Source organism: Phallusia mammillata, chromosome 2 (assembly GCF_965637545.1).
Source record: "Phallusia mammillata chromosome 2, kaPhaMamm4.hap1.1, whole genome shotgun sequence".
In the NCBI taxonomy this organism is placed as follows: domain Eukaryota; kingdom Metazoa; phylum Chordata; class Ascidiacea; order Phlebobranchia; family Ascidiidae; genus Phallusia; species Phallusia mammillata.
The window spans coordinates 20,635,249-20,656,270 of record NC_137253.1 but is presented as its reverse complement, the minus strand read 5'-3'; the positions used below and the strand labels follow the sequence as shown (position 1 = coordinate 20,656,270).

Below are 21,022 nucleotides of genomic sequence, written 5' to 3'. Positions count from 1 at the left end.
ATAAAAAGTTGTTGTGAATCTGAAACTAAAGTACAAGATGCTTTTTTAAATAACAAACCAGTCTGTCAGTTTTGTTTTAATTTCTGCACATTGTGTTAAAATTCGACAGTCTGTAGATCTTGTCTTACCATTATGATGTTATCGTTATGTTTGGCTATCATATCCTTTTTAGTTTTGGAGCAATAGAGATTGTTTTCCAGTTTCACTCAGGTTGTTTGACTCTACATCTTGGGCATGCATGCAGAAACAGTATGACATAAAATGGTTGGAAAATGTGAGACCACAATGTAAAACAATGTGGTGAACATGTCTATTTTTACATACAATAGGGTATAGTGTATGCAAAATGGTAAAATAGTAAACTTATGAAATTTTTCATAAAGGCTATTGCAGTTTGTTTGGTGATACATGTACCTATCGAATAAATTTATTGTTTAAAACAGTGTGCATGTACATAAACAGTTTTAGCTGTTACCTCAATTGGACTTCCTAAAAAACAAATCACCAATAAGTAAACAGGAGTTGCTTGTTGAACCATTAAGGATTAAAGTATTTTCTGATGAAATTTTGTAGATTGTTTTTGTATTGAAATCACTACAAAGACAAATTTTTGTGTGTCTTGGATGTATGTGGCTTTACAGCTTGCGAGAAAGAATAAAGTCACAAATTAAAAAAGGTTGTATCAAACTAACTTTAATTTCAAACATCACTTACAAGGTTTTGTAAACCAACAACTTTATTTGGGAAACATTGCAGTACTTGTTTCCGGCCGTTGTTTGTTTTTGAATAATCTTCTTCCTTTTTCCTTTCTTCATAACTTAATTTTTGAAGTTGTATCTTGAAGTTTCAGTTACAGAATTGTGGAATTTTTTGTCTGTAATGTAGAAAATATTTTGATGGTTTGTATGGAAATTCCCTGACGCTGCAGTTAACAGCCGGTAATGGCGTCTGCAAGTGGGGGATCCCAACTTCCAGGCACAAAAAAGAGTCATGGCTTCAATAGGGTTGGATGCTATGAAATTGAAGGAACTATTGGCAGAGGAAACTTTGCTGTTGTAAAACTTGCCACCCATGTATATACCCGTGCTAAGGTAAACATGTTTTAAACAACAAATGAGCAATTTGTATTTGTGAAACATAGTGGAGTATATTCGTTGTTGTGCCATTATGCCTTGGTATTTTCACAGCCAATGTTTGTGCATTATTAGAGTTTTCTAAACATTAGGTTTTTCTTGCTACTGCTGTTTTACACATTTAGTTAAAATGAGATTACGCAAGATTTTTTGCTTTGCAATCAATGATTGGTTAATCTAGAAATACCTAAGATTTTTCTGTGAAATTGTTGTATTATTTTGTTAAATCATGCACATAAAAGTTTTGCTATGGAAACATCAATTCTGTAAATATTTTGCAGGTTGCAATCAAAATTGTGGACAAGACGCAGTTGGACACAGAAAATTTAAATAAAATTTACAGAGAAATTGAGATTATGAAAGAGCTCAGACATCCTCACATTATAAGACTCTACCAGGTACATTTTATATTTTTTTGGTTTCAGGGTGGTAACATAAGCATTGGTTTCTTTAAAATCAACACAAATTTGTTTTGTTTTGATGCATTTTTATAAAAAAGAATAATAGGCACTCGCATGATTTGCAGCAAAATAACTGTTGTAAAATGCTGCTGTCCTTTGAAGTATAGAGATACCCAAAGACATAATTTGTCATTTTTTTGCTAAATACCTTTAGCCCAAAGAACATTTAAAGTGGTCCTTAACAGTGACACTCCTCCAGGTAGCCTGTAAAGAACCGCTACAACAAAACTTAGGGTAGTATTTCAAGATTTTAAGGCACTCTGTGCTTTTGTGTTAGTCTAAATTTAGAATCATTGTGTTGGTCACATTTGGGCTAAGATTTGTGTCTGGTGTGAACAGACAGTTATTTTTTGGTCTCTGAAACAAGTTTCCATTCTTCAAATAATTTACATCTTGTCAAAGTATTGCAAAGTTTAGCATACTTTACTGGGAAAACATATCAATTTGTTAGTTGTGGTTACCCTGTTTCTAAATTGTCACCAATGTATCTACACATGTTCATCTAGGTTATTTGCAATGACACAAATTATCCACTCTTTGGTCTTTCATATAAACTCTAAGTGGCATCTTCTGCTCAAGCGTGTTTTATATGCTGGTACCAGATAACAGTTACAACAGCGAGTTTGTTTATTTTGGCTGTCACCACATGACTGTTGGAGGGAATATGAGAATTGGGCAATTTGCTGTTTGTGTTTGTTAGTAGTCTGCAATAACACTGCCCGCCACGTTTTTTTTTCTGTTATAAAACGACATAAGTCTCATATAAAGCACTACAAATGCGTACATTTTTATAAACATATTGTGTGTTGTTTACTTATAACTTTGTACTTTAAGTTCCTGTAGTAAATAGTCTTGTCTCTTGTGTATATATCACTTTATATCAGTGGTTCTCAAACTTTTTTATTGTCGGGGCCAAATGGTAGTTTTTTGAGTGTGTAGGGAGCCGCAAAAAAACGAAACCTTGAGAAAATCACTAAACAGTATGACTTTGAAAGCTAAAATAGCAATGTTTGGTGGTTTTCTGATGTCTGGTTTGAGCCGCAAAATAAGTAGTTGGGAGCCGCATGCGGCCCCGAAAACCGAGTTTGAGAACCACTGCTTTATATCCATACTTTTCATAAAAGCCACATGACAGTTTAGCCCTTGACATTGATAGAGACACTATTTTAAAGGTGATGCACTCTGAACGAATGCTGTACTTGGTGACAGAATATGCAAGCAGTGGTGAAATATTTGGTGAGCAAATTGTTTGTATTGCAGTACAAGTGGAAACTGATGGCAAAATTGTTTCAACCACAGGATGTACATTTAAATATTGTATGTTTGGTAACAGATCATTTGGTTGCGCACGGACGGATGGCCGAAAGGGAGGCCAGGGTTAAATTCAAACAGATTGTGGCTGCTGTTTTCTATTGTCATTCTCGACATGTTGTGCACAGAGACCTAAAAGCTGAAAACCTTTTGTTGGATTCTGGTAAAAACATTAAAATTGCAGGTAAAATTGCTGTGGTTGACTATGAAAGACCTTTATATTTTACAATTTTCTAATACTTCTTTAAAAACACATTTTTTGTAGATTTTGGATTTGCAAATCATTTTAAAGATGGTGAGCTTTTAAAAACATGGTGTGGAAGTCCACCATATGCAGCACCAGAGTTGTTTGAGGGAAAAGAATATGTTGGTCCAAAAGCTGATGTTTGGGTAAGTTGAGCAGGTTGACGAAATTCCCAGACAGTCAGTAATTTGATTTTTTTTCAATTTAATTTTGAGAGGAAATAGCTGCCTTTGCAATTTAATAACAAGATAATTGTTTAAAAATTAAAAAGCAAAAACATTGTGCCTATCACCTGCGGGAATAATATTGTTTTGATCTTAACATCAATCGCTGTCTATCAAATAGTTTCAGAACTCATAACAAATTGAAACCAGATAGGCAGCATGCTCTCCACGGCCCATTTGTGCTTTGTTGAAAAAATTACCTGTGCGTCATTCTGACGTTAGTTGAGTAAGCCTCAACCCCACCACAATCTCCCTGGGGATGGCAATTTAATCTTGATTGTCGAAAGGACAATTTTGTACAGTTTTGTACAAATCGTGGTGTCATTACACACTGTAGAATAAAAACATTTGACCTTTAAAATGAAACGTTCATTTTGCTTTCTCTTTTGTCACTTTGTGATTGATGTTTTGAATGATTTTTTTGCGGTTTCATATCCCAACACAAAATGTGTCATGTAAATGAATGTACAATGAATAAGGACTGCATTCAGTTCGTAATAAAGAATCTTTGTTCATAATGCAAAAAAAATATGTAACACTTTTTTCATGCTAAAAAATTTTGGATTTTAAATGTAGATTTGTTCAAAACTAAAAACATCAAAATTTACTGGGATGGGTTAACAAAGTAAACTAGTAGAAACCACCACAGACACAACAGTGCAATGAAGAGACAATTACTAACTAGAACAACTTGCTTGAGGCTAAAAGTCAGTGCAGTTGTGTCCTGTGCTGTGTCAATGAAGCCTATGCTCTCTTTTTATTGCTGCCATCATGTTCTAGCGTCTCTAAAGTCTGTGTAAGCATGCTATTATGAGTACATGGTAGCAATTTATTGATGCCAATTAGCCAGCCCTGTCATCATGCTAAGGCTACCACGCCCTTGTTGTTCATTCTTGCCTTTACAATTTTTTACTATCTATGTAATTTATCAATAAAAGTAGGGTTAAAAATGGCATAACAACCATTGTAAAAAATAGTGGTTAGTGCTGAAAAAACATCGGCAACATATCATTTACAAAATATTACTGCTATTTTTATTTGACCGGCTAATATGTTTTGCATCTTGAATTGTGCAGAGCCTGGGTGTAGTGCTCTATGTTCTGGTGTGTGGGTCTTTACCTTTCGATGATTCAACTCTGCAAGCATTAAGGCAACGTGTTTTGAGTGGAAAATTCCAGATTCCATTTTACATGTCAAGCGGTCAGTCAATCCACTCCTTCATTTGCCTAATTTACAACATTAGTGGTTTAATACCTTTGTTCCCTTTTAGAATGTGAACAGCTGGTAAGAAAAATGTTATTGGTAAACCCTGAAAAGCGATACACAATGAATCAAGTTTGCCAACACAAGTGGATGAAAATGTCAGGACCTGATGAGGTCTTTGAGAAGTTGGTTGAAGATTGCCAAAAAACCAAAGTATGTTTTTCCTAAGATTTGTCAATGACAATGTTTTGTTTTTACTTCATAGACCCAACAAACATTATTTGTGTTTATGTTTGGTATAAAGATAACTACATATTTTGATGTAACAAAAATACTTTGAATAGAATAATATTTTATTATTTTAAGTATTATTTTTAAAACTTTAATAATAAAAATATTTTTGGGAAAGCTGAAAAGTACTTTTTTTCATCAATTTTACTTAAAACGATACATCAAATTTTTTGTGTAGGTTTTGAATGAAAAGGAGCCATTAAATGAAATAATCTTGAATGAAATGATTGCTGCTGGAATTGACAGAGAAAAGATTGTCAAAGTAATATTTTATTCAAATGTTAAGCTCTAATTTTCATGTCAAGAGCGATACATGTGTATCATATATAATGTCTTGGTGCAGTTAGCTTCCCGAAATTTAAATATAAGCTCTATAGACACTTGACTCCCTATTAAACACTCAAGTAGATTGTTGTCACTGTCATAAAGATTTCCATAGATCTAAGTATTAATTTCAACATCCAATCTGTTTTAACGATTTTTTTACTATCCTTGGAAATAAACTTTCTGCATGACAAAGTCCACTGCCCACAAACTACCTAAAAATATACTCCACTTTGTTGCAGTCTATTACAAATAAGGAATATGACAACTACAGTGCAATCTACTACCTTCAACTTGACAAATGGAGAAAGCACAAATCAGCTCGAGCTTTGGCACAATCAAGGCTGTATTCTGCCGATGTAAGTCTTCCCGTAGTCATTCAAGTCAACCTATGCAAACAATGTGGATTTTTATTTATGTTCTTTCCAAGTGTAATGTTACTCTTGGTTCTTGTACATATTGTTAATGGTACACCATGGAATGTTTACCATTTGATTTGGAGTTCGCATAATTTGGTAAAACATCCACCTTTTTATACCGTGTGTTGTTTTACAATTGTTTTATTGAGAGTATATTTTTTCCAGAAATCTTAGTTGAATCTTTGGAACACTATATACAGATCTGTTCATAAGTTTAATGACCCAAATAGACTTAAAACGTGGCATGCTTTATTAGTATTTTTTTTTCTTTTTTCTGTCTAACGCTGGTTTGTTATATGCATTTGGTTAAGAAAAGACTAAAAAAGTGACATGCTTTATTATTAAAATGTTTTAGCAAATGCTCATGCCATCATTAATAATATGAGGGACCACATAATAAAGCATGTTCATTTTTATGTCTATTTGGGGCAGTTTAGTTCATCATTAAACTAGTTAATCTGCTTGTTGAAAACAGAATGCAGCTTTTTTCTGTGTTTATTTGAAACTATTGTATTTATAACAGGGAAACAATGCAACAGCTATACCATTTAATGCTTCTGGACAACATCGTCAAATGGGTCCCATCCACCCCACAATGCATCACAAGCCGGTTGCCACCAATCCAACAATTTTCCCTGGCAACCGTCCACTTTCACATGAGGCTATCAGAATCCCAATTGAAAATTCCAAGGTTTCGAACAGCATGGTTAATCATGTACCATGTGATTCTACAATGGATACTCTTCACACTGAGGTAAACAGTTGATTTCATGTTTGTTTGTTGCTCCTTTTAACTAGTACAAATAAGTTTCATATTGCAGTTTATGATGTACAAGTGTAAAACACTGATACCATTTTCTATTTTTGCAATGATCACATTTCCAAGTTACTTGTTTCCGTTAAATGAATTTACTGTAGATAATACATAGGTAAAGAGGTTATTGGTTTTCTTATGGTTATGCAGCAAAGCCCACAATCTTTGATTGATAATGAAAAATAAACCTAGTGTTGAGATGATTACTTGACCTTTTCGCTGTGGTTCTATTTCTGTTTACTGGCCTAAACAACACACAATACCTGGTGATAATGCTTTTATTATTTCTCTGCATAACTTGTAAACAAAACACAGGAGAGATTGTCAAACATGTGTTGTATTCTATGCTTTGACTGACCTGACATTCTTAATGAGTCAATGCATGTTTAAACACTTTTAGCCTCCAACACAAACTGGGGTTGATTCGAGACAAGGAAATCGTCTTAATGTTCCACACTTGCAGTTAATTGATGAAAACAACCAGATCATCCCAGTAAGTTTTGTGTGTTTTTTAGGTTTTAAGTAAATTACCGCCAAGTCAAAATATTTTTCGTTTTCTTGTGCTTGATTTTAAGAGAACAATTTAGCTTTGTTACATAGTGCACAAACTGTTTGTTTTGAACAAAGGACTGCGTCAACATTATATTAATTGCCTTTTGTATGTGCGTATAGCAAGTTAACAACAGTTAAAAACTACTTTTGACAGTTAGCTACTGCATTGCTTTTAATGTAGTGTACACTCTACATGAATACTCATTGTTTACAGGAGGATGCAATGTCAGATGAATCAGATGGGGATGAACCAGCACCAGAAGCACTTGCCAGATATCTTTCCATGAGGAGGCACACTGTTGGTGTATCAGATGCTAGGTAATTTCCAATTTTGTTAATTCCAAAAATCTTCCATTAAAAAAAAACTTCTGTGTCTGTGGTATACAACAGGGTATTGACTGGATCTACATAGTTTTCCCTAAGATGGCGAATTAGGAATATTTTAACATTTTTTGTCGTTTATAGAGCTGATCTTCCTGTAAGCAATGAAACTATTGGAAGCCAGAGCAGAAAGAATGAGCTCAGCAAAGTTGGCCTTCTTCAAATGCCAACAAATTTTCCTCAAGTTCGACCAACCAACATGTTACCTTTAAATACTCCCAACACTCCTTTCATGAATATGCAGCCTCTGCAATACAAGGTGAAGTACTGTATAGTGGTTGCTGCACCTTTTGTATGATAGTGTATACTTAAGCAGATATATTAAATAAGTTCAACACATTTAGACCTTTTTGTGGCCATATTATACTTCCTGGTACAAGGACAGTTTAATTTCAGAACTAAAGAAACAATGCTTAATGTCGTCATATAGTTTGCCCTTTTAAAAATGGTCTCTTCCCATTGCCATCTGTCAAAAACCTTGGGGTACTTGTCAACAGGTCCTTTGATGGACCTGAGATAGACATGTAGAAATGTTTAACACGACTTTATGGAAGCATGAAAGTGTTTCCCATCACCAGTTGCTGTCCTAACACACAAATAAATGTTTGCTTATGAGTTTGTTTGCATTTTGGAGGTTGGTCACAGAAAGGGGTTGGCTTGTTGAGTTTTGTCTGTACCAATCAGTTGATGTATCCACAAACTGAAATTTATGTTCACGAGCCTTGAGTTTGTTTAGTATCTGTCATATATAATGTAACACCCCATGTGGTAGACCGGCTGAATAAAAAAAAGCATGAGATTCATGAGAAACTTTAATGATTGACCTGTTATCATAAAAGTGTTTGTCCACATTGTCCTGCTGTTCACATTCGGTGAATTGAGGCTTTGTTATTTATTGTAATTTCTGCTATTTCTAAGGTCAAAAAAATTATGGGTTTCTTGTAATTTTTTATTTTGATGGCAAACATCTATTTTCGAAACATTGGATAATTTGTTATATTGACCAGTATAGTTATTGTAATGAGTTCAACAGAAAGCTTTGTGGTAATAAAAAACAACACCTTTTGACAACTTTCTGTACATGTTCATACATGTCTATGTTCAGTGTTGATGTTGAACACATTTAATGGACCGTTGCAGGAACAAGGATTGTTGAAACCTCCAGTGTTACAGTTGGCTGCTCGTGACCCAATGGGACGTCGAGCATCAGACGGTGGTGCAAATATACATCTTTTCATGCAGGAAATAAACAGAAAAAAATTGCAATCTGCCAAAGGCCAATCACAACTTGCCAGGCAGGCTGATCCTGTTGGCATGACAACCAATGTATTTCAAGAAAGTGATGAGGTAAATATTTGTGGTACACAACAGTTGTTTACCTTTCTGCCTGCAGAGTGACATTTGTTTTCCCACCAATAGTGTTCACTGAGTTTACTGCATGACTGTAACCACACCTTATTCATCAGTTTTTGCCATTTAACTCATTTACTTTTGAAACATGAAGCAATGGAACTTATTTTGATGCAGCAATTGAAGCAATAAAGCTTATTTTGTGTGCAAATACTCCCAGCACTGCTTTTTAAACAACCCCAAGAAAGAAGTTATAGTTAAAATCCCCTTTTGACTGCGTTTCATTAAAGGTCATTGACTTCATGTTTTTTTCTTAGCTAAAACAAAGAGAAATTGGTGAAGAAAAAACAGATGAGGAATCAGATGGAGAACCTGATGTGGAAGCTGTGCGAAGGTAATGTGGATTTATGATGTGCGAATAATGGTTAAAAACATAAAGTAATGGTACATATACTTTTCTTCATTTAAATAGCAAGTTTTTGTGTTTGGAAAAACAAACTTACCTGGTTAAAAGGAGAAAATTACAATTAAAAAATAAGCTTTTCAAATTGCATTTTTCAACTGTCCTTTTTGTGATGATATCTGGAGCTTAATGTTTAAATTAAGAGTTTTGATTATTGCTTTATTGCTTAACCTTTAATCATTTTTAAAGGTACATGGCATCAAGAGGGGGCACCCACCGTCATACTATACCAGTAATGGATATAACAGACATGGAAGAACATCCACAGAGCAGCAGTGGAAATACTCACAGTAGTATGAACCACAGTAGAATGCAACCAATTCGACCATCCCGGCGTGGCTTGCTTTTCCCTCCTGAAACGTATGAAAATTTGTTGTTAATGTTTTGTGAGAAGACTTAATTGTTTTGTGACAGGTTTTAGTACAATATGGGCCAGATAATTAATAAATGTTTGCATTAGATTTAAAAAAACAAAAACTGTCCCCAAAAGTAATGAAAGTATTTTATCCCTGTATTGCACTATTCTTTCCACTGTGGAATAAAAATAAAATGACTAGTGACAACAAAAAACCAAAAAATCGTTTTGTTTAGTGATTCTCTTGTGATGAAGCAATCGTTCCAAGCATCTGATCCATATAGAAGACGTGCATCTGATGGCTCAGCTAGTCTGCAAGCATTTAAAGCACAACTTGAAGCATCAAAACAATTTGACACTGTACATCAGGTATAAAGTCTTATCGATTAGATGTGTCAACGAGGGACAAGCAAAAACACATGAATATAAATAAATTTTTAACATTTATTGACCTGCATTTTTAGAATAGCTGTTTTCAGGGTTTTTTTTAAGGTTTGGTTTGGGTGACCGCTAAGTAGTTTTAAGAGACCGCAAGTGTTTCATTTAAATACCAAAAAATAGCCATAATTGCTTAAACGAAATTTTGGGAAACCGCTGGAGAAAAACACCTTAAAAAAAACACTGGCTGTTTTGATTCCACTATTTTTTTCTCTTAATTTCATTTTGTCATGTGTTTCATTTACCATAAAACCCCCATAACTGAAGAGTTTGTGCATTACCATGATCACATACAAACAGTTTCTATATACTCGTTAGCAAATATGTGCTGGTGAATATGTCGTGCTGTGCAGTGCTTGTTCAGATAAAATATTGGTAACTGTCTTAGTGGTATGGCCTCAAAGCACTAAAATGATTAAAATGCTGGTTTGGGTCATCATTGTTTCACAAGAAAATAAAAAAGTATTTGTTTGCTAAACCGATCTACAGCCTCATAAAATATCTAAAATGTGCAGTGTTTAAACTAAGGCATTGGAATTTTATTGGTGTTTAAAGGTTGCCATATGCCTTCTTTAGTTACCCACATTGCCTATTTCTCATAACCTTAACCAGCAAATAATAAATGTAAGTCACAAAATTGTGTACATTTTAGGAGCACCAGCAATTAACACAGCAGTTTATGAAAACCAAACCCGAAACAACACAGTCTTTCCAACAACGACATTCTCGGGACATCCAAGGAATGTTGCAGCAATTGCATGTGAGCAAGTTCAACTTGTAATGATCCACAACGGTGCTTGTTGCAGTCAACAAAGTTGTTTTGTGCATTTCAGCTTAAACACAGTGGTATTTCTCCTCAAGCATCACCTCCTATTCCCTCAAGCCCGATTACTCACCAGACGTCTGATGCTTATCACCAGGCCTTGCTGCTTCATTTGCAGAGGTAAATTCCTAATTTGCATTCTGTACACTTCAAACAAAATACAGAATATCAATATAACATAATACTGGCAAATACATTTTTTTAGATTACACTTGCAGCAGAGCAGAAGCAGTCCTCCTCCACAAAGCCTTGTCCAACAATGTCCACAACCAGGATTTACTGCAGCTAATTCACGCCCACTTTATAGTCCAACCAGCAACATGGCTCCCAATCCAGTGAGTCATTTTATTGTTTTTCACCTGTTAGGTTGTCCATGCACCATGCATAAAATAACTTTCCTTCTATAGGTATTTCAGTTAAGTGGATATGGCTTATGATTATGACTTGTGATAGTTAAAGACATAGCAACATTTTATTAAGCCAAACCCCGCAACCTCTTAAATGCAGTCTGTGGACTTACTTTTGGTTGTGAAGTGGGTTTTTTCTAGTTGAAAAAATTAGATTTTACAAAAGCAGACTGATTTGCACATTATAGAAAATTAAAGCATATGTAATATGTTAGGTTCAATTATGCTGTACTATATTAAAAAAGAAACTAATAAATCATTGGCCATGCCATGAAAACTTACCCAAGGATCCAACCTTCACATGTATTGGAGGCATTCCTGACCTTTGCCCTACTATATTGAGTTGTTGACATATCTAACTCAGGTATTTTTAGTAGGTCATCATTGTGACATTTGTTTGCATAGCTAGGGTCCCAATCACATAAGTATATTTTAGTCAAGATAAATATTTTTTATTATTGTGCTGTTTTTTATGTTGCGCATAGTGTCCTAGATTTGTAAATTTAGTATACATTTGAAAGCAAGTATACTCAACCATCATAAACCTTACTTACCAATATGTTGCTTTCCAAGCATAGTGTGATAAAAGTATATAAATGCCTCCGGTGTTCTCGTGGGTGCTATCTAAATTAAATCTCTGTTATTGGTGTTTTCTAAGGTTTTGATTTGATATTCTCAATTACTCAAATAATGTGCAAACCAAACATGAGTGTTTTTCTGCTTTGTCCAGCATCATGCATTGATTCGACAGTCCAGTGATAATTCGACGCCTTGTCAAATGATGCAGCATCCACAGGTTTCAACTCGTGGTATTGGATCAGAAATGCCAAATGAGGTACTCATAAAATAAAAGTATAATAGCAGAATTTTAGAATGTGATTTTATGCTTTGTATTCAATGTAGAAAACTTTATTCAATTTTTTTATATTACCTTTGATTTTTTGTACCTTTTTTATCTTGCTGTAATAAAACTGAAATCAGTCCTAAATTCAGCAAGAAAGGTTCAAGACGTTGCTATCATATTTTTCTTAATCGCTAAAGGCTTTCATAACTCCAGATGCATTTCTCCTTTCTAGGACCTTTTTAATTACAAATGCTCAAAATTAATCAAAACACATGTCAATATATTATGCAATAATAAGATTTACTTAGCTTGACAGTTTACCAATATACACAAGAGGTTAAGCGCATTTGCATTTTAAAAATTGGAAATTTACACAAGTTCCAATCATTGGCAGCAACAGAAACCATGTTGTTTACCTAAACTATGTAGGACATCACCTCAAATAAAATTGGTCCAAGCACAGTGTGCCAACAAAGTCATTACATACTTAGCCATAATTTATTGTTTTGTTAAGATTTTACATGCACCCGAGCAGCGGCACTCACCCCTTCTTACCTCTGGTATGTCCATCCATCCAAATGTTGGATTTCAAATACAGGTAAAGATATCTGATTAAATGTTGTCACTAAAGGAATGCATGGTGTCCATTTTGCATGCATTTCAGATATACTTTCTACTGTACAGGATTGTGCAACAGGTAGACTTGATGAAATGAGTGATGTCTGCACAACAGATAGTTCTGATTCCTGCCTGCTTGAGGAGTTGGCAAGCTTTCTACATGAAACAGATGTGGCAAATAGTGATGCACTGCCCAATGGAACTAGTAGCAGTCCTAGTGTTCAATCTATTTTAGCGAGTGAAAATTATACAAAGGATGTTACCATATGTGACAGTTTTTCAGAGGAAGAATTTGAATCTTTTCAGGGTGACTCTGAATATGTAATATCATCAGCCAGTTCAGCAACCAGTTTATTAGAGGGTGTTTCAGAATTTTTACACTCTTCTACTGTATTTCAGTCCCTACCAGTAGAAGATCATACCTTACCACAGGTTGGTGACCAAGTAGATAAAAAACTGTGAAAAAGTGTCAGGTGTTCAAAATGAATGCTCTCTTTGTAATATTTTATAAGCAGAGAAAAAGATAGTCCTGATGGTCCGGACAGTTTATAGGGGCAAGTTTTAAACTGGCATGCATGTTGCCATGTATGAATAAACAGTTTTTTTTAAATCGAGTTACCATTGTATGTGATAGATATATATGTTCACAATTTTGAAGTGTGATTTTCACTAAAACTCTGTTAAACCAAGTGCAATTTGTTTTTAGGAAGCATTTCGACCTATTAGCCATGATGACCAACCACAATCTTCCACGCAAAAACCCAACATCAGCAATGTCACATATCCCTACTCAACTGGTAAGCAATAAGCATGTATTACACATGCTAATAATGGTATTTTGTTGAGGTATAAAAATAAAGCAACATTATTCTGCTTTTGAACTATATTACTTTTTCTGCTTTCATAAATCTCTTCAGATTTTGCAATGTATGCACAATTAAATATTAAGAGGTTTTTTCGAATTTTGTAATATTATGCATAAGCATGTGCATTTTTCCTTTTTTACGTGATATATACCTTTCTACAGTGCCAACAATGCATCCAGTCAACCAAGGTAGTTTCACTGCCAACTCTGTTGCCCATCAAAAGTTTAACATGTCGGAAGCTGACAGCAATAGCAACAACAACAACTACAAAAACATGGTGGAATCATTACCTGGTGATAGTGAAATGTCGGAACAGACCTGTTTCCCTATGGAATCTGATAAGGAGCCAACTTGCAGTCACTTTAACCAAATGGGTTACCAGGTTGGAAGGGTTCAACAAGGGAAGGTTTATGGCTACAATGAGTCATCTGACAATTCTGTCGGCGATGCTGGGTTTTATGGCAACCATGTGTTACAACGCCGACTCGGGGGAAATCCTGGTCTTAGTTACCCTATACCAGTTCAGTACAATACGCGGAGCTGGTACAAGCCAAATCATTCCGTCCTACCTTCTCTTGGAGAAGAGGATGCCAGTCATCTCAGAACCTCACCATGTCCTGAGACAGAAACATATTCACGACGGCCACTATCACCTGGTGGGATTGCTGTGTCCCACCCTTACAATGGAAATCCAGTGTTTGGGAGCAATCCCTCACCACCAAACTCTTACATGAAGGAATATGTGCGTTCCACTCATTCACCCAATTCCAGCAATCCATACCATTCGCCTGTTGCAAAGCACCAAAGCCCAGGCATTACACAGGTTGCAAATAGTACATTGCCTGTTGCTATGGATGACATTGGTGCCACTGTCTCCACAGTTACTATGACCTCATCTTCCTCACTTGGTAAACTTTCCACAGTTTTGCCCATACCACAACCTAGAAGTTCAACTGAGATCACTCCAGGTATAAAATTTGTTGGTTTTGCTTATTCATTTTGTTTGAAAGCCAATTAATGTGACCTATTTACAGTAGTAACAAAGACAGTTTAAAACCTAAACAACACCTATTTTGAGTAGAGTTTTCTACTCAACACTCAAATTCAAGTGTGCAACTCAATGTTTCCATGCCAACTGACAACATCATGTGTGAACTGCAAAGAACTCTTCAGTATCGGTGCAAATCAATTGATTACGAACAAGAATCTGAGTGGAAGCTTGCACTGAGAACAAGAAACTTGTGTTTAGAAGTTGAGGTACAAATACATAACTATGGCTGCCTTATGTAACTTAATTTGCCTATGTTGAAAAGGGATATTTTTTGTACTGTACACTGTGTTGGCAAAACAGGTAACCAAATGCAGAAGAAACTGATTAATGGGTTCGTCATTTATGCTTTGAACTGCATAGAGATCATGAATCCTAAATCGTAGCCTATCAAAAAACGTAGATGCTTCTGTATAGCTTTTCACTTGTTATCTGCATAATAGCTGAGCTATATTTAACAGCATAGTATAGCTTAGCCATGTTGGATCTTCTATGAATCTTTTTGCCATTTAGGTTCTTGAGGGAGTGCCTGAAAATTGCTTAAAAATCAGACGCCTTGCAGGAGACCAGTTTGAATACCGCCAGCTATGCCAAGAACTTCTTGCTGGATTTTTGTGAGTCACTGCATTTTTGCGCCTGAACCATTTGTATTGTTTTGCAAGATTTTTTTTTACCTTGTTCCCATCTTGCACTGCACAGACAGTGGCTAGAACATGCTATTACATGAGTGTTTAAACCACATTTTTTTCGTAAATACTTTGGCAGTGTTTGGGTTTTTATAAGAATTACTTGGATTAGCATAAATAACTGTCTTTACAAATGTTTAAAGCACTTTTTTGAGCTGACTGCTTTTGGCTACAAATTGGTGTCTACAGTGATTTGCACAAAACTGTATGAACTTTGATAAGATTTTAAAAAAGGCACCTTGAATCTGTTTTGGGCACCAATATGTCTCCAATCATACTGTTAACTTTGAATTTATTAATAGATAATTGTCTCTAAAATGCTTTGTATATGGGATATAAAGTTTACTACATATATTATTAAAGAAAATAACTGGAATAGACCAACCGTTATTGCAGTAGCTAAGCATGGTTAAAATGACTTATTTTATAAAGTAAAACAGTTGCCATTTTATTAAGTGCAAGAGCTTGACAAGATGCCAGCTGTATATACACACGTTAATACATCCCATTTCTCACAAAAAAATTAAATAGTCAATATAGTCAATAAAAACGTTAATAGTCAATAACAATTTTTGGTGTCACAACTGAACATGAAAAAAAATTAAAATAAACCCTGTTTGATATTTAAAAAGTAGAAAAAACATATGTTGTTTATGAAGTACTAGTTGCAGTAATAGTCTATAAGTTCCAATGCTTAAAAACAGTATTACACAGAAATTTAATCATGTTGTTTTATATGGGTAAGGGTATTTTCATGTAACTGTCTATTCCTGTGTTAAAGTTTGACACAGTACAATGCTTGCCTTTTTGCAAACATGCACCTGACATGGGTTTTTAGTTTGTCAAGCTTTTCCATTTCATGCCATCATCGCCATGTGTTGTATCATTGTGAGTTTTTTTCTTATTCTGTAATAACACAATACATTTGCTTGTGACCAACTCGTCAGTGTTGAAATAGAATCACGATCCTTGTTGCATTGTGCAAGCGGACTGCTGAACTGTTAATCATACGTAAGAAGTGTTCTGCACAGTCGCTTGCCTTGTATTGCTGACGTCACTCCGGCACATAAAAATGTGTGCATTTGCCAACTTTCACCCAAATCTAATAAAAGTCCCAGCATTTGTGTGAAGATAAATAGGTTTTTCCCAGTCTGAAACCATGCCAATGTTATCTATATAGCCCTTTGCACACGTTTTATGCTTTTACAAGTTTTTACTTCTTACCGCAAAACGAACAGTTGTAGCATCATCACTACAAGGCTGTTCCATTTTTCTATTGTACGTCTGTGCTACTATCTCTATGTTGTCTTGACTGAGAATAAAGTTAAAGTTTGACATATTTGATTGCTAAATGATGAGGCTATCATGAGTATATAAGTGACAGGTTTCATACAATTTTCACACATATATACATAAAACCATGTACAGGTTCAAAAATAGCACGATTGACCTGACAACACAAAATAAACATGCATATTACCATAAATTTCTATCACCATGATTTCAGAAAGTAGTGTACAAATTCCTTAAGGCACCCTGAAATTAATTGCATCTCAATGACATACAAAAGTCAATATACATTGAACAGTTAAAGATTTTGTAAGAAAGCATACCAGCTTTTTTCATTTTTTATGTGAAACAATCGTAACATATCAATTTTTACACTTACATTATACAATTAATCCCTGTGTAATATTTACTTTTGTAATTTTAGTTTTTGCATTGCCATCTAAACTACTTTTACTTTAAAATACACAAAACAATGCACAGTAATTTCCAAGTCCATTTAGAATTTCTGATTTCAGGAATAAATGGAAACATTGCAAGAATAATTTAACATGCATCTGCAACATATTCCATTTGACTTTTGTTTGAGGCTGACCGCTCTGTCAAAACAACATATGCACTATGTTAGTCAATTTTTAAATCTCAATCATTTGTTGTTTTCCAAATTGGCAGTTAAATAAATATCTACAGCAGTTTACAAATATATCTGAACATAAGTTTTTATGTACCTGATAATGGAGGAGAGAGATTTTGTAATTCTGGTGAAGCAGCTTTAATTGATTCTGGAGATAGTCGTTCATCTAACATATCAGGGGTTGGGATTCTGGGCGAGGCCGATTTTCTGCAATGGGAAGTACAAACCACTGGATCTCAGGTATTTATTTTAACATGTTAGAGCTTCCTCATTGACATAAGTTTCAAAATAATAATGTTGATCTCCTCTATATTACTATTGACTTGACAAAGTAGTAATGATTTTTCACACATTAAATTAACTACAGATATATATTTAATACCTACACTTGTTGGTACAGTGTATTTTTCAGGCATTTTGTAATATTATTGTGACTACAAGCAGAAAACTGGGGTCAAATAAAGTAGTTTTCTACTTGCGGATACAAATGGGTCGTCCAACACAAGCAAAAGTGTTCAACAAGAAAAACAGCTGATAACGTACTGCTTAGTTGCATAAGCCATGGACTTGAAAAGTAAGCTAGTAAATCCCAAAAGATATATACAGCAATCAACAAACAAAATGATTGTTTCAACAGGTGAGCTTTATTCAATATTGTGCAAAGGTAGAAAAAAAAAGTACCTTGATGCTGGACTGTGGCAACTTTCCTTCATTTTTGGAGATTTTGTTACTGCTCCAGATGGCTGTGGTGCCTTCTCAATGGGTGATTTCCTTGGTGTTATCACTCTTTTGGGCTACGGACACACAGTTAATGAATATATGTCTGCACTGAATCTAAATAATTTATTCGTGTTTAAGTTTTCCCATGGAAAATATAAAAAACATGCTATCTGCACAATATCAAAAACGCGAGTTAAAATCTTGGCTGGCCTGAAATAGGTTTTTGATTGGCTGTTTTCAATTTTGTTATTTGATAACCCATAACAGCTATTGATCTTCTTGATCCACGATGCTTTGTTTCAAATTATACATTGTACCATTATCATATCAAATAACAAGCATTGTTATGCTGACATTCCATTAAATGAACTGTGCGTTTGTTATGCACATATCTAAAGCAACAATAACTGAATACCTTTACACTCCACTTCAAAGAGTAAAACTTTAAACCATGCCATCAGTTTTATTGAATTTTTTCCATTATTTTTTCTCTTACAATTATAAAATATGTCAGTGTCAAATATTGCACACAAATTTGACATATTATATACCTTTCCTGGTGAGAATTCCTTGTAACCATTTACAGCATTATTCAAAGGTGATGTTTCCTTAAAATTGAGTAGATTGTTTGCTGCTCGAGCTGATCTTGCTGTGTAGGAAGGTCTTGCTGGAGGGATATTTCTTGGCATGTCCCATGTACCTACATTAAATAATATTTTTTAGTCATTGGACCTTTTTAAAATGTAGCAGAATCTGGTAACAGCAACTAAAGGACAGTTAACAGGCTACACAAGCTTATTGCACAAGTTTACCCATAAAAGTTCCCCATGGTGATTCAGTTGATCGGGGAATAGCTGATTTCAAGTGTCCCCTGTCTGTCGCTATAATTTGTGTAAAACCGTCCAAAGTGCTTGGCCTTTCTTTGTGCTTCCTGGGCACAGTCCAGTTCTTTAACTTTTTGGGATTAAATGCATCCTCATACTGTTAAATATAAAAAACTATCTTTAATGTCACTTATAAACTATGTTTAGAATATCACATAGTCAAGAGACACTCAGTATAAGACTGAAGTCATTCGTCGTTGTTTTACATATATATGTATAACATGTAAATATACATATATTTGCTGACATTGAATACATATCTGTTTATGACGACTTTAGACTAATCAAAGTGTTAAAGCTTTTAGGTTATTTGGGGATAAAGCGATAAGTGATACTCTCTTCTTGTAATATATATAGCTGTAATGCAGCCTGTTCAAATTACCTACTTTAAAGCTCGTTAAAACGCTTGCATCACTTTTGAGAGAAATTATTTCTCTTTTTCAAGAACCTACTATTTACATGCAAATATTTTGCAAAATTATTACCATTGAGCAATACTTTAGGTGGCACTTACTTGATTTGCACTAAAATGCGATGACATCCCACTTAGAATGTGTTTTTATTGATTTTACCTGTGGTACAAGGGTAAAAAAGCAAACAGTTTATTTTTCGGAAGGAACGTACGCAACTACATTCCCCACCAAATTATATTTTCCTAATAGCTTCTTTACGAGAAGATCATGTTACCATGACAACAACTTTCTTGAGGGCGCTAGACTTTTATTTACTATGTTGTTGTTTTGTATGTGTGTGTGTTTCGAAAATAGTATGCTGAAGGTCCAATGTACTTTTATGTTTTTTAACCTTGTATTATTAAAGCGAAGCGTGGAACTTTGACTTAAATCTTGGATTACGACACACCGTTTATCCTTTGCGAACCCCCACCGCCTTTGATATGTGCGTTGCCTGGTTTCCTGCGTCAGCGATACATGGGGCTTCCCCTTATTTGACAGAAGCTAGTCTTCAGGTGTTTTCCGTTGACCTCAGTATACGGGCACTGCACAAGATTCTTTAGCTTAACAAACTTAGCAGATTTAATCACTTGCAAGTAATCTTGAATTGTTCTTATTATCACGATTAATTATTAAATATTAACCGTGGTGGGGCCTACCAATTGGGCCTAGCCTACTATTTAGTATTTAAGTTTGTAAGCCAAATTTGTTTAAAACAGTTTGAAACAATCGTTTTATGGTAAATTTTGTTGAGGTATATCGTACACATCGGCACGCGCTTAGCTCATCAAGAATAGGTAGCAAACAAAATGTGAATTTAACGAGTTATATGAGGAATTTATTATCAGAGTAATCAAGGGCCTTATAGGATCAGTCAAACTAATTTCAAATTAAGGGTAAAATAATGATAAACATTTTTGTCACATGACAGATGAATTACGTTTAAACCCGATAGAAGTCAAAAAAACAAGGAATGTGTGGACCGTTTTCTCTTTTTTTTTATTTTACACTTTCAGTGAATGCAGTGCAACGACACAAAGATCTTAATTTCAGTGCAATTAAAATAAAAAAATCAAATGTGATGATATTGTTTGCTTATAACAGGAAAGAGACCAACTCATGCAAAATACCCACAACTTTCAGAAAATAATGGATGAATAAAAACATAAAATTTTGTCTTTTTGTCTTTTATCTGTCATACTTTCCAATAACAGTGGTCCACATAATCTACAGTCGCTTGCAGGGTCAAACTACGACCTGGTTTCTAACAATGCAGTTCTTCAGCAATGCAATACCAACTATGCTATATGCGAAGTAGCTTGGTCGGACAGAATATGTACCGAGAACCCAAACCGTGAGGGTCAAGTCACGTTTTAGGGTCTCAGGGACAACAACTGCCAAAAGTTGAACTACAATCAAACTATTTTTTTTCTAAACTTGACCTGTATGTAGTGCTAGGCAGTGATCATAGAGTCCCAAAGTGGAGCTAGAAGGATGTGTAGTACATATTACTTACTATACAACCAACTACCTCAAGTCTGGAACGCCTCATTTTGCAACCAATTATCTTACTTTGTCGTATGTTTGGTTGAAGTTTTCGTAAATTCTGACACCCATAAACTCGAGCTTGAGATCCAACAAGGTCTCCGAACACAAGTTCCAATTTCTGGGTGTAAGTATCACGCAGCAGTTGCAAACCTAGTCGTATCTTAACTTCCACTAATACCTATTACACCTTGACGAAACTGCTACAGCATTTTCTAACGAGCTAGACCATGATCTTAAAGTTT

The 21,022-nt window shown here is 34.8% G+C and overlaps 2 protein-coding genes across 2 annotated transcripts; one reads left to right on the top strand and one right to left on the bottom strand.

Annotated features, from left to right (window-relative positions):
• Positions 1 to 815: 815 nt before the first annotated feature.
• Positions 816 to 16,594, top strand: LOC145212570 (serine/threonine-protein kinase SIK3-like). Its single transcript, XM_080080737.1, has 26 exons — positions 816 to 1,091; positions 1,415 to 1,531; positions 2,767 to 2,830; positions 2,928 to 3,089; positions 3,171 to 3,295; positions 4,450 to 4,573; positions 4,644 to 4,789; positions 5,046 to 5,129; positions 5,434 to 5,550; positions 6,134 to 6,364; positions 6,825 to 6,917; positions 7,191 to 7,294; positions 7,442 to 7,616; positions 8,498 to 8,704; positions 9,025 to 9,101; positions 9,360 to 9,530; positions 9,762 to 9,894; positions 10,616 to 10,723; positions 10,797 to 10,906; positions 10,992 to 11,121; positions 11,924 to 12,028; positions 12,552 to 12,635; positions 13,362 to 13,452; positions 13,683 to 14,489; positions 14,603 to 14,778; positions 15,083 to 16,594. Exons 1-26 carry the CDS (start codon positions 942 to 944, stop codon positions 15,185 to 15,187), a joined length of 3,996 nt encoding a protein of 1,331 aa, XP_079936863.1. The 5' UTR covers positions 816 to 941; the 3' UTR covers positions 15,188 to 16,594.
• A 33-nt stretch (positions 16,595 to 16,627) lies between these two features.
• Positions 16,628 to 19,448, bottom strand: LOC145212572 (protein Flattop-like). The gene is made up of 6 exons (XM_080080740.1): positions 19,295 to 19,448; positions 18,709 to 18,877; positions 18,448 to 18,596; positions 17,858 to 17,970; positions 17,271 to 17,383; positions 16,628 to 17,141 (listed from the first exon to the last, which is right to left on the bottom strand). Exons 1-6 carry the CDS (start codon positions 19,319 to 19,321, stop codon positions 17,089 to 17,091), a joined length of 624 nt encoding a protein of 207 aa, XP_079936866.1. The 5' UTR covers positions 19,322 to 19,448; the 3' UTR covers positions 16,628 to 17,088.
• Between the last annotated feature and the right edge of the window lie 1,574 nt (positions 19,449 to 21,022).

What these genes read in the sequence shown, in the direction of transcription:
- LOC145212570 (XM_080080737.1), top strand. Translation starts at nt 942, where the DNA reads ATGGCGTCTGCAAGTGGGGGATCCCAACTTCCAGGCACAAAAAAGAGT. An exon ending in ATGTTGGATTTCAAATACAG is followed by an intron (nt 12,636 to 13,361) that starts GTAAAGATATCT and finishes ATTTGTTTTTAG; the next exon opens with GAAGCATTTCGACCTATTAG. An exon ending in CACATATCCCTACTCAACTG is followed by an intron (nt 13,453 to 13,682) that starts GTAAGCAATAAG and finishes ACCTTTCTACAG; the next exon opens with TGCCAACAATGCATCCAGTC.
- LOC145212572 (XM_080080740.1), bottom strand. Translation starts at nt 19,321, where the DNA reads ATGTCATCGCATTTTAGTGCAAATCAA. An exon ending in CGCATTTTAGTGCAAATCAA is followed by an intron (nt 18,878 to 19,294) that starts GTAAGTGCCACC and finishes TATATTTAACAG; the next exon opens with TATGAGGATGCATTTAATCC. An exon ending in AGGAATTCTCACCAGGAAAG is followed by an intron (nt 17,971 to 18,447) that starts GTATATAATATG and finishes GTGTGTCCGTAG; the next exon opens with CCCAAAAGAGTGATAACACC.